The sequence below is a fragment of the Nannospalax galili genome, unplaced genomic scaffold, assembly GCF_000622305.1.
Source record: "Nannospalax galili isolate Female #2095 unplaced genomic scaffold, S.galili_v1.0 scaffold100, whole genome shotgun sequence".
NCBI classification, from domain to species: domain Eukaryota; kingdom Metazoa; phylum Chordata; class Mammalia; order Rodentia; family Spalacidae; genus Nannospalax; species Nannospalax galili.
In genome coordinates this window covers 13,556,375-13,568,847 of record NW_008352891.1, presented here as the reverse complement: position 1 = coordinate 13,568,847, position 12,473 = coordinate 13,556,375, and the positions used below count along the sequence as shown (strand labels likewise).

The 12,473-nt window shown below is 44.5% G+C and overlaps 1 protein-coding gene across 11 annotated transcripts in view; it reads right to left on the bottom strand.

Moving 5' to 3' along the window:
- Nucleotides 1–12,473, bottom strand: part of Myt1l (myelin transcription factor 1 like) — a 457,396-nt gene that overhangs the window by 122,279 nt on the left and 322,644 nt on the right. For 10 of the 11 annotated variants that reach the window (XM_017802471.1, XM_008850171.2, XM_008850175.2 and 7 more), the window contains one exon: nt 2,496–2,854. In XM_017802471.1, coding sequence (XP_017657960.1) covers nt 2,496–2,854 — 359 coding nt within the window. Of the gene's footprint in view, nt 1–2,495; nt 2,855–4,475; nt 4,664–12,473 lie in introns of all 11 variants that reach the window. The other variant, XM_017802472.1, reaches the window with a different exon arrangement.

Sequence of the window (12,473 nt, the reverse complement as noted above, 5' to 3'; positions counted from 1 at the left end):
CCAACCATGGTCGAGCAGGACCTTTGACTTATCTTCACATAGATGGAACTGGTAAAAGAAAGGAGCCAGGGGCCCCTCCCAAGCCCATGTGACCCCTGAGGAACAGATTCTCAAACGACCTTAAGAGTAAAAATAAGTCAGTTTATCTGGACCAACTGTATGGCCTTAAACACCCAAAAGGAAAATATAATTAAAGGGGCCAATATAATTTCATAAGAGTCCATATGTATAGCTAAAGGCTACACAACAAGCAACAATGCCAGACAGGCGATACCTTCTTTTGAGTTGTTGGCCAGGGTGGTCAAAGGGATTCCCAGATAGTAACCCAGCATAGAACTGGGAAAATGAACAGCAGACCCCAATCTTATCCAAAGGAATATAGACAACTGATTACCGCTAGATGAAGAACAGCTGATCCTCCTAAAACAAAGACCTCTAGATAGGCTGACTAGATTCACCAGAAGGGCAAGTAGTGGGGAATGGGTGGGGGTTCTGACAACACAGCAGATGGTAGCAGAGATATCAGAGTATAAGGGCTCTAGTGGGGGAAGGGTGGCTATGGGAGGGTGCTACCTGGGAAGTGGGTGTATAAATAAATAAAAAAGAATAATTCTTCAAAGCATAAAAATTTGCTCCTTAATAATTAGTAGATGTGAAAAAGCATTACCATTGAAATCTATCTGATGACTTTATATCCATGCTCAGATGCCAAGGAGTTCAGAAATTAACCGACTGTGACTAGTAATAATCAGATATATAGAGATTAGAAATGCATGTGCATCGTAGTGTCAATTGTATTAAAAATGAATTTTTATGAATGACACTGTATTTTAATAATGAAATGGAGACCTTTTTAAAGTTTAAAACCTCAGGGTTTATACTGAGTACAATATTGTATAACTGTATTAATTTAACTGTAAATCTAAAAAATTTATAGCCAATTTTGAAAGAGATGCATCTTAGTTCTGGAAATTGTTATTGAATATGTCAATGCTGTTGTAATGAAATGCTTCTTCCAATTATACGGTTATTAAATAAATAATTTTTTAAAAAGTGCACACAGTTGGTACCCGGGCCCTAAATACTTTGCCTAACTGGTTTAATTTCTAACTTTCTACACATTTCATTACACAGGACTGAGTTAATTCTTACCAGTCCATTAGTGACATGAGCACCTTTGTCTACAGGACATTGGGCAGCATTAGCAGCAACTGTTGGCATGAGCTGTGATGTAACTTGTTAGGCTTCTACACACAGCATTCTGTAATATCCATCCTAATGAAAGAACCTGAGGAGAATAACTTCAAACTTATGAAATGTGTGTGCCTTTCTCTCTCTCTCATATATATATGCATATGTATATATATGTAAATGCAAGTGGCAGTTTGTTTTCATAATAATCTTAAGTCCTTATAACAGTGTAGGACCTGCTCATAAAGCTCATGCTCCCTAGCACAAATGGCTATGGCTTCAGAATGAGGTATGTTTCATGTAAACCTGCATATAGGCATAGCAACATCTGACTCACTTGCATGATCTAAATAGGTTCCCTCTCTTGGTCAAGATAATGGCTTTGTGTCCACAAGTTAGCTCTTTGGGAATTCAATTTTTGAAGAAGTTTTGAGCCCAAGGGACAAGGGTATGGAAAAAGCATTCTCTTGATGTTTTCATCATTTTTGCTATGACTATGAGGCAAACCCTAGATCAGCCAGGAGTCTATCTAGGATCATGAGAAAACTATCACTTCTTTCTAGAAAAAGAAATGATCTTTAGGAGGGGATTAATTTCAAAGTCATCATTTTGAGTCTTATGCTGATAGAAGATTGGATACAAAGCTGAATTGTCTGGAGTGTGTTGTAGCAGCACCCCATTCCCTGCACAGCGAGATCATTCTTTGTAAGACTCACCATGTTCTGCCTCTTGCCAGAAATGTAATCCTCAAATATAGAAGCACATGGCCAAGCCAATGGCCATCTCCTTTCAGTAGCACATCTTTTTCTTAGCCACATGACAATCACTAGAGTAAGACTGTGACAGTCCATAGAACTCATCTCTCTGGGTCACGCACTGATGACTGCCTTTAGATTCCCTCCTTGCAATGCATGTGGGCTAAGACCATGCTAACAGCACTGTTTGGGTCAGTAACAGCACCTCTTGGACAGAACGTTCAAGAAAATATAAACTTAAAGACCAGACATACTAAATTACTTATCTTTCTACATTTTTTTCCAGATAAAACAAATGTATTCACCATAAATATCTCAACAAATTACCATGACAACCAATCTAAATGACAATTTGATGGACATCTAAGTCCAGAAGAGAACCTAAAGGAATTCTTTAAGATAAAGTTCACCCCAGAAACTATCCTTTCAGTATTGAACAAACAACTTAGTCACACAATTGTTAATGCCAAGGACATGAATACAAGGAGATTCATGTAGAAAATTGACCCCAAATCATGACCTGAGCTTTGCTAATATTGTAAAGATTACCATTATCTTCCTCCTCCTCTTCCTCTTCCTCCTCTTCCTCTTCCTCCTCCTCCTCTTCTTCTACATCATCTCCATCTTCATCTTCATCATCATCGTCTTCCTCCTCGATCTCCTCCTCTTCTTCCCGGTCTACCTCCTCATCCTCGTCATCCTCATCCCCTTGGTCATCGTTGTCCTCAGAGAACTCCTCCTCCTCATCTTCCTCCTTATCATCCATGTCTTCGGTTCCGTCACTTTCATAGCATTCATCTACTGAGGAGCTGTCTGCTTTTACTGCAAATGGCTTTCTCTTGGGAGCAGGTTCTTGGGGCTGTTTATCTTGTGTTTTCCTTTTTTTAGCCAAGGGACAACCATATACACTGTAAAAATAAATAGAGAAATAGAGATTTATGTTACTTCCTGAAGATCAGAATAGTAGGATCCCTTGTAGATGTTTGGGGTTGGACATACATGTCACCATGCAAATACAGAGGGGCACTCGTGTTCTCTCATACACAGTTCTGCTAATGAAAAGGCAGGACAAGGAAATATGGCTTACATTTGTCTAGTTACCATTAGCATGTAGCCTGAGTCCTCTAGCTCACCACTACCATGATTGCAAACAGCACGGAGATCCTAGTAAAGGTCATCGCTGGCTATGAAATATTCTCTTCAGATATGTCTTAGGCAGTTGACAGTCTAGATTCAACTTACTAAATATTTTACCAGACCTGTATTACATTTGACCTGTATGTAAAAAGAAATTTATTTTGTAGACACTGAATTAACATGATTGTTTATGTAACATATGAAAGGTTGATGCTCTGAAAACTCTTGGATGAAGTTGGATCTGTTTATTTTGAAGATATAATATCTTTAGACATGAAAACCTACTGGATGTAGACAAATCACAGATATTGATGACAGGGAATGCCCCATTTAAAGAGGTCCAGCCACAGTCAGTCTTGGATAGTGCCAGTTCCATCCCTAGATTCCAGAGAGTGGCTTCATGTTACTGTCAGTCACCACTACAAGAGGCTGAAGTTCGGCTGGACCCTCCCAGCTTAGCTTTCAGTCATTCCCTGAGAAAGGATGATTTGCCAAGCTATGTTGCCTGTTTAGTTTTTCTTTCCTGAAAATCCTGCACATGCTACAAGGAATAAGGAAGAAACGATACTGAGGCAAAGGTGCTGTGGGAAGTACTGTGTATCTAGCATGCCATGGTGATCTCGTTTACTACCTGGTCAGCTCTGTATGGGATTCCTGAAGACTTGGGCTGATTTGGTTCTGGGCCTGGGAATGCTGATGTGATCATGGTGCTGAGCCATCCAGTGCCCTCCTGTGGGTGTCCTGTGCTATGCATTAGATGTTGAGGTAAAGGGACAGATCCTTGCTCCAGGGCTGTAGGGTCCAATGGGAATTTGGACATGCTGATGATATAATTTCTAATCTCTCACTATTATTTACCAAGCACTCCAAACACCTGAACATTACAACACTGAACCAATATGGGCAAATGAACAGATAAAGAATGGTGATGTTCTCATACAGTATGTGGAGGACAGATGCCAGGAAAACCTCCATGAACTTTCAAGGACAGGAAAGACATACCTCAGTACATTTCAAGCAAAACAGTCTACAAACAATATGAATGTAAGGGGAAACATAAGAGTTCTGAAAGCTGAAACACAAGCTCCAGTGTTGGAGCTGAGAGTGTGTGATGGTGAGAAACCAAGCGAATTAGGGCTATGAGTGTCAGGCAGGGTCAGATCCACCTGATAGGCTGTCTGTGGGACTCTTATCTGAGCTCTTTCGGTTATGGATGCCCCCAGATTTGTAAGTTGAAAAAGTCATGGCTAGACATGGCCAGCCAAGGACTGGCTGTGTGGCATCAAGCCAATAGAATGGTCCACACCCTGAAGACTGCAGAGAGGTAGCACACTGAGGTCAGAAGGAGTCTCCCCTGTACACTCAGACCCCAGAGTAGTGACAGGCACCCACCTCCCATGAAGAGAGGAGATGGTGGGTAGGTGCTGGAGTAAGGATGCAGGGACAGGGATGCAGTATTGGAACACAGCCAAGTGAAACGTCCTCATGGAAGGTCTTGTCAGACTTTGAACAGATGTTCAACTTTGTGCCTCAGAATTGTCAGACGGAACTGAGAAAAGTCCTCATCTCACACCGGGTCCCTAAGCATGAAGTGAAAACAAAATATGAAGTAGTGGGTTCAGCTCCTGGCATACACGAGGCTCTCTGTGACAGTGACTGCTGCACAATGCTATGAAATGACTGTTTCTGTCCTCAGCTGTACACAGGTGCCTGGATCCCCAGCGATATGCTACTCTTCGCAGGTTTGGGGACTGAGTATTGCATTGCTGGGTTTCTATTGCTGACATAGTCTAGACTGATGGCAAAATTTGATGATTTTCAAGAGACCTATTTCTTAAATGCTGCTTAGACCATTTTAATCTAACACAGATGATATCCAGTAATCTTCTGTCCTGACACATTCTAGCATGCTGCAATGACGTGAGGCTGGGGCGTGGCTTCACCTTGCTCTGTGACTAGGAGGATTCCCTAGTCCTCCCTCCTTCAGTCTCTTCACTCCCTCCTTCAGTCCAGTGACACTCTTTCCACCTGTGCAATGAAGACAGTTGAGAGGTTTCTAAGCTCTGAAAGCCACAGGATGCAGGTGGCTGGTCATGTTTACATTACCATCTCTGAGAAACATAGTTGGCAGAACAAAAGTTGTGATTGCAAGCAGACGAAACTGAGGGTAGTAGATGCTGGTCCGCGTACAATTTCAAATATGAAGTTCAAAAAGATTTCCGAGATTTTGTTCATGTAATTTTCTCATGTCAGTAGGATCAGAGACTCTATCTCTAAAGACAGTGTGAGGTTGGTCCCTCTGGACTCTCTGCCCACCTTATGCTCAGTTAACACCTGAGACCCTGTCACATTCCACACCAGCCACCTGTCCACGTTTCTCTGAGTGGATTGCTGAGTGTCCTATAAGAAGCATGTTGCTTCTCCAGGTTCTTAGCTCCATTCTCTTCCCTCCTTCTCCAATATGGCTAGTGTGTTTCTGGCACAGGCAGCTCTTGTCCTGGAGTTTCATGCCCTGACACTCAAACAGGTCCCCAGGGCCACTTCAGGTTCATGGGATAGCTGAGGGTGTCAGTCTGTTGACTTTGTGTCTTCCATAATGCTATTCACCTAAACTGGCTTCTGGAAGCTTCTTCAGATGGCACGAGGGCTCCTGCATTCCTTGCCTCTCTGTACATTCAACTGTCCCACCTAGCTAGACACTGTTTTGTAGTGCAGACCTTCCTTGCTCTGGCAAAAAACCCCAACAAGATTGGAGATGGATCTTCCCAAAGCTGCAAGTTGAACAATCAGGACTGGATTTACTTGGGATGGTCATGGACTACTGGGATTTGGGAAGATGGTGTGTCTGGCTATGAGGACCTGGTGGGACGTAGGGTCTGAGGTGTGGAAGCTTTGAAGAGTATTCACATCTAAGCCTACAGGGTATGGGAGGCAGGGTTGTCTGAGCTGTTCCTCAGGTGGTAGCAGTCACTGCTGTATGGCATAACAAATAACCGGGCCCAGCTCAGGCCACCTGCCATAAAGAATGGGGAAAGGGTTTCCGCATATGTGGAGGCCCAGCGTAGTCAGGTGTGGCAATGACAACCTGCTGAGAGATGATCTGCCTGGAGACAGACTGCCACTGGATATCGTAGGATGGCATGGGAAACCATGATTGGCTAGCCAACCCTATAACCCCAAACACTTCCCGGAATAAACGAGTCTACAGCAGCTCGCCCTCTGCTTGCTTTCACCTGACTCCTGGTGTGTGTGTTGTGACTCCGCGCCTCTCACCCCCGTATCGGCAGGGACCCTGTGTCCCCCTCCAGCTGGCTCCAGGGGAGGACAGTAACACACTGCACCTGATAATGAATAATTATCCCGTGCCATACACTCCTCTGTGCTCCTGTCACCTGTTCTGATGCTTGGTCTTCCCAAAGTTTCCATACCCTGTAGCTCTCTTTGGGGAATGGGAAGGTAGAAGATAGTGGAGGAGAGGAGAGCAGATGAGGGAGAATACAAAATAGTTGATCAAGACAGAGCAGGTAAGCCTAAGTGTGTCAAGCCTTGAGAATGAAAAGGGATGAATGATGATGGGCCAAAGTCTCTGCTGGCTGCAAATGGGCACAGCCACAGACAGGCAGACTTTGTTCCTCAGGATGTGTGACATATCACAAGCTACTGAGGTCAAAGTAGTGATGCAGAGATGGGATGATGTAGGCAGGATGAATGAGGTGGCCATGGGAACCACAGTTGGATTTTGGCAGTTGCGTCTCCGACAGTCAGAATTCCTCTTTATGGCTAAATATCCTTGAAACTGCTGTTAGGTTCTGCCTGATATATCAGCAACTAAGGTGCCAAGGATTTTCCCAGTCACCAACACATGCATCAGCAAAGGGTCTGCTGATTATGGGAAGAGCCAGGCTTTATTATGGTATCACTTGCATTGTGGTTTTTTACCTCCTTGGAGGCTTTTCAAGAGGGCCATGGGAAGAAACACCCCAAAAGGGAGATCTGTCAGTCTGTTACTACTTGGAAGGGAAAGGGGTCCTCTTTCCCCCATGAATATGCATCCACTCATTAATTAATAAGAACCTTTTACAAAAGTAACAAACCCAGGCACTCTCATCACAGCCTGCTCTTGGGTCAGCCGGCTCCAAGCTGTTTGGAAGGTACCGCCTCTGCTTTGTTCTGCTAAATGAACTGCTTAAGCTAGCCTATCTCTTGGCTGAATTCTTTCTTGAGAAGACAAGTATTAAGAAAAAGTCCAGTCCATGAAGGATCCCCATACCAGGGTTTGAGTACTAGGGAGCGCTTTGTAAACACTGACTTGGACACATGGGTTCTACAGCCAGGCCTGAGTTTACTCATCTATATAATAAAGGGTTTACTAGATCTTCACAACCCTGTCTTTTGAGGTCATTTAAGCTTCCCAGGTTGATCTTTGTCCTCCTTGGAACATACTAGCCATGCGTAGGCTTCTCATCTTCCAGCTTACTTCTTTTCTGACCTGTTTTGTGGAGCATTTGGGTTCAATTTGGCAACAGGAGAATTCAGTGGCCTCCAGCTTCAGTGGTCTCTGCCAGCTTATGCTTCCTGTTGCTCTGGTGTTTCTCCATAACCCTTGAGGCACAGTGAGAAATCATCCCAGCTACCCGAGGTTCCTTCTTTTCTCATTTCTGCTTGGCCTGGTCTCACTTTCAGTCAGTTTCTGATGTCCACTTTTAATGTGAGAAGCATTTCACTTTATATAGAATCTGACTCGGGAAACTGCTCAGGTCAGCAGAGGTCAAAGTGAAGGCCTAGAAGAGCTCTGGGACATGTGTTTGGAGGTATGGATCATGCTAACCTCATTTCTACGGATGCCATGTCTGTTGATGAGTGGCAGCCTGGAAGGAGAAGTGATGTCTCATCTTTGCCTCTGCACCTGGAGGTGCTGGGAGCTTAGATTCTGTCCACATGTACGTGTATCTCCAAAATGACAACAAAATCACAGTTCTAGGATGTTCCCAGATTGAGGAATCCAAATAGAGTCAGTGACCGAGTGCTTGGAGCAGGCGCAAGACTATCCAAGTGAGGGCTTCAGTTAACATCCTTGACCTCTCTCCTCATCCTCTATGTGATTCAAGTTCAACTTCTTAGAATTTGCCTTATGGCCCCGTTCTTCAATCCTTTTCAAGAGTATGGTGAAGCCTTACCAGCTGTATGCTTCCTGGAGTGGCCTGTGGAGCCTGGCTTGTGGTAGATGCCCAGTGAATTCTGTGGGAGAGTCCACTATTTCTGCAGTGATAGAAGATGAGACAGACTACTATGTCCTAGTGGGGTTACTATATCCTAGTGGGGTTACTATGTCCTAGTGGGGTTACGGGTCACATGTTGCCTTTATTCTCCTCCAGAGTGAGGCAACAGAGGGGCCGGTGTCCTGTTGACATCTATGCTTCTGAGCTGGAGAATCCAACACAGTAGCCACTCAGTATATGTAGCCATTTAGTTAGAGAGAATTTAAAGTCTGATTTCTGTTTCAGTAGCCACATTTCAAGTGTCCACGATCAGTACTGAGCTAGACTATCACATGGGCAGAGCTGAGAGACACTGCTGTCATCATACAGTATTCTTGAGCAGTCTTCTGAGAGCCCAGAAGCCCCTCTGGAATGTGACTCTTGCTCAGGGCATAGGAGGCTTATAAGGAAATGATGCATGCCTTGGAGATGAGATGAGTGTGCACACACAGGCAGCGGTGGAGAGGTGTGGACTTTGGAAGGTGGTTTAAGACTCTTGAATGGAGGCTCAGGAGGGTCCTCTTGTCCTGGGCTGCTCAGGACTGGTGTCAGGCAGGCACTAGCACAACCAGAGCCACCCACTCATGAGGGACCGAGGGATGCTGTGACATAGTTGCAAGTATGAACTGAAGCTTCCTGCCTGGGCTCTAGGCTTTGCACACCTGAGGCTTAAGGGTGTCCTTGGAAGCTGACTCCGTTTACAGTGTGTTGACTTATTCTTCCTGTCCTTAAGTCCCTTCAGTTCACAATGCAATGAGATTGCATTTGTATTTTTGTGCACAGTTGAAATATCAAGGAATTGCTGAATATGGTAGCTTCTAAGATAATTGTAGCTCAATAGTATTCCATTGACCAAAACAAGCTCTTGTAACTTTTCCATATTGTTTCAATAAAGTGGTCCTTAAGGCAGGCACCAGGCAGGACAGCACCTGCAACTTTAACTCAAGGAATTAGTCTATTTGCCTTCTGCTGCAAATAACTTCTCTATCTAGAAACAGAAGAGAAAGTCAAAGTGGAGAGAAAAGGGAAATAATGCTGAATTAGAGACAGGAGTGTCTGTGCTCTTAACAACCACTTTCCTCTTGATCCTTTTGCCTCAGTCTCCCGAGCAGCTGGGGTTACTGGCCGGCTTCAGACCCTCACAATGACCCTGTGAGGCAAGGTTCCTGATTCCTTCCTGGAGGGACAAAGGTTTTGAACACTTTGCTTAGAGCCACTGGGCAGGATCTGTTACTCGCCTCTGTCCGTGTGAGGATTTCTGATTTCTAAGGTCTGATAATCCCACTCTGTTTTCTTACTGGGCCATTATAAGGGCCATTAATAATGGCATTTTCCCTCTAAAACCTTTTATGTAATAAGTAGTCGTCCAGGAAGCATCTGCTGCATGAAGATTGAGTGAGTTTGTCTGCTTATTTATTCAGGAAGCATTTTCCTGAGCAGTGCACATGATCTTAATGCCATGAGACACAGCAGAGACAAGTCCTTGGGGGAGGGAGGGAGAGGATTTCACAGGAAACCAATATGGGGCACGGAGAGAGACAGAGAAAGACAGATGAAGAGAGAGGCAGAGACAGACTAGAGAGAAGCAGAGGTAGTGAGAGACAGAGGCAAAGACAGAGACAGAGAGAGATAGAGACACACAGAGAGGCAGAGAGGCAGAGACAGGCAGAGATAGACACACACAGAGACAGAGGCAGAGACATAGATGAAGAGAGAGTCAAAAACAAAGAGGCAGGGGGGAAGAGACAAATAGAGATAGACATATAGAGACAGAGAGAGGTAGAGGGTGTGAGAGCTATGTGAGGGGTGATAAAGTAGCCAGGTAGGGATGATGCCGGTTGTCTGGTCCTCTTGATAAGGATATGGTAATGGGTGTTTCTTGGGAGCAGGGGAGCCCCAAGAGGGTGAGTATTGAGTGACAGACAAGGCCATGTCCTCACGCCAGGAATGACTCTGTGGCTGCAGTGTGGGGAATGAGCTGGCAGAGAACAAAATGGGGGGCTATGGAAGACATGTGAAGAATAGCATTAGTCATAGCCTCCTAGCCGAGGCCTGGATGAAGAGGATCCATATTCAAGTAATCAGAAGATGGGGGAGTGGCAAGAACACCCTCTGGCCTTCTGGCCTAGGTCCTGGTCCCATAGTGGTGATGAGGAGGACCCAATAGGAAACTCCCATCTCTGCTGCCTTATTTGTGGTTGGGAAGGAACAGAAAGACCAACTGAGGCTGGTTACTAAACCAGCCTTGTTCCATAGTGATGAAGCTGGAGGGTGGCCTTAGCAAAGTGGGGCTGGAAATGAGGTTTGAGGTGAACAGCAGTGGGTGGGTTCTCTCCAAAGCCTTCACTCCTTCTTTTCCAGGAAACCACACTGCAGGACCACGTGTTACCACCCACTGCTGAGTACATGAATCGCATTTCCAGCTGACCCACTGCTCACCTGTTCTCTTGGCTAGAACACACAGGACTGAGGATGCTGGCATAGAGGAGAGACTGGCACAGGGTTTCAAAGGCTGCCAGAGGGACAGCAGGTGCTGCCAGGGCCTCTGGGTTGCTCCCAATGCTCGGAGGAAGACATAGACATGCAAATGTGTATGCTCCTTAGGACACAATGCATGCAGCCCCTGGACACCTATGGAGGAGAGAGGATAGCAGCAGGTCTAGGAAGGATGTCCCTGTTGCGTAGGAGCACTACGGTACTTGACTCCATAATGGAAGGTTGCCCACAGCATGCCCGAGGCCCAAACAGCATCGAGGGCCCTGTGACTATGAGGGAGGAGCCAACGCCAAGCTCCCAGCGGCTGCTAAAAGGCTCAACACTGGTGGGGCAGTACTTCCCTCAGACTCATGTGTAGCACAGATGCACAAAAATGATTCCTACGACTCTAGGTTGATCTTGTAAATATCATCAGAGTATGCAAAATCATTTAAAATGCTTCCAAGTGGCTGGAGAGATGGCTCAGGGATTAAGAGCACTGGATGCTCTTGCAGAGGTCCTGGGTTCAATTCCCAGCACCTACATGGCAGGTAACTTCAGTTAACTGTCCTGTTCTCCTCCAGTTCCAGGGGAATCTAATGCCTTCTGACCTCTGCAGGCATTGCATGACACAGGTATACTTATATACAGGAAGGCAGTAAACTCATACACATAAAATAATAAATAAAATATTTAAAAAAACAAAGGCTTTCAAAATAATTTAAACCACTGGATTATTCAGTTAGGGAGTTGACATTTCTAATTTCTTCCTAACCACACACTAATAAAACAAATTCAGTTGTAACTATGTACTCATATATTTTCCTAGTTTTGTTCACTAACTTCTGTAGAGGGTGGTTAGCAAATGTCTAGTTGACTTGAAAACTTTATACACATACACAAACACACATAGACATATTTAATTTAAACGTGACCTAAATCTTAAATGTTCTAGACATCAAAAATATTCAATGAAAAATTGTTCAAAATGTATACTTGATCTTGCTTATAGATCTTAAACAAACATCAGTTTCTGGAAGGTAGGAACTTGCTTTTTAACTTTAAAGTTTTTCTTTAAAATGATATAGCCTGTTATTAAACCTATACTGACTTGAACAGTGATTCAAAGAGTCAAAGTATAAAAAACATCACTACCTTTAACTTTCTTCACCCATCACAATAGCTTTCAATTCAAGAAAATGCCTAGAGGCAACTCTGGTGGTCACTTCCCACTGACCCACAGAGACAGCCATCTTGGAGGGTAGACAGAACCCAGGTTCAAAGCTTGGGCCATTTTCCAAACCAGCTCTCTAGGAGATTTGGTTCCCTGGGAATCTTATTTGCATACTTCAGTTCTCGAAACCCTGAGGACGGCATCTCCTCTTTCTCTGCTGGCTTTCCAAGTGTGTCTCCAGTCCTTTAAAACAGAGAGTTGAACTGATTTAATACCCTGTGAGGTAGAGCCACCAGCAGCAGCCTTAGTACCAGCACTTCCTCTTCCTGTCCCTCCAGCTCGCGTTTTAAAATTCCTTTCCCTTCTTCCCCTCAGTCCTTCCCTCCCTTACACTTTTGTGTTTCTACCATGGATCACTACTCCCATGTTTACCTCTAAAGCAAACTCCAGTGGGAGATGTTCGCAATGCTCATGATTACATTC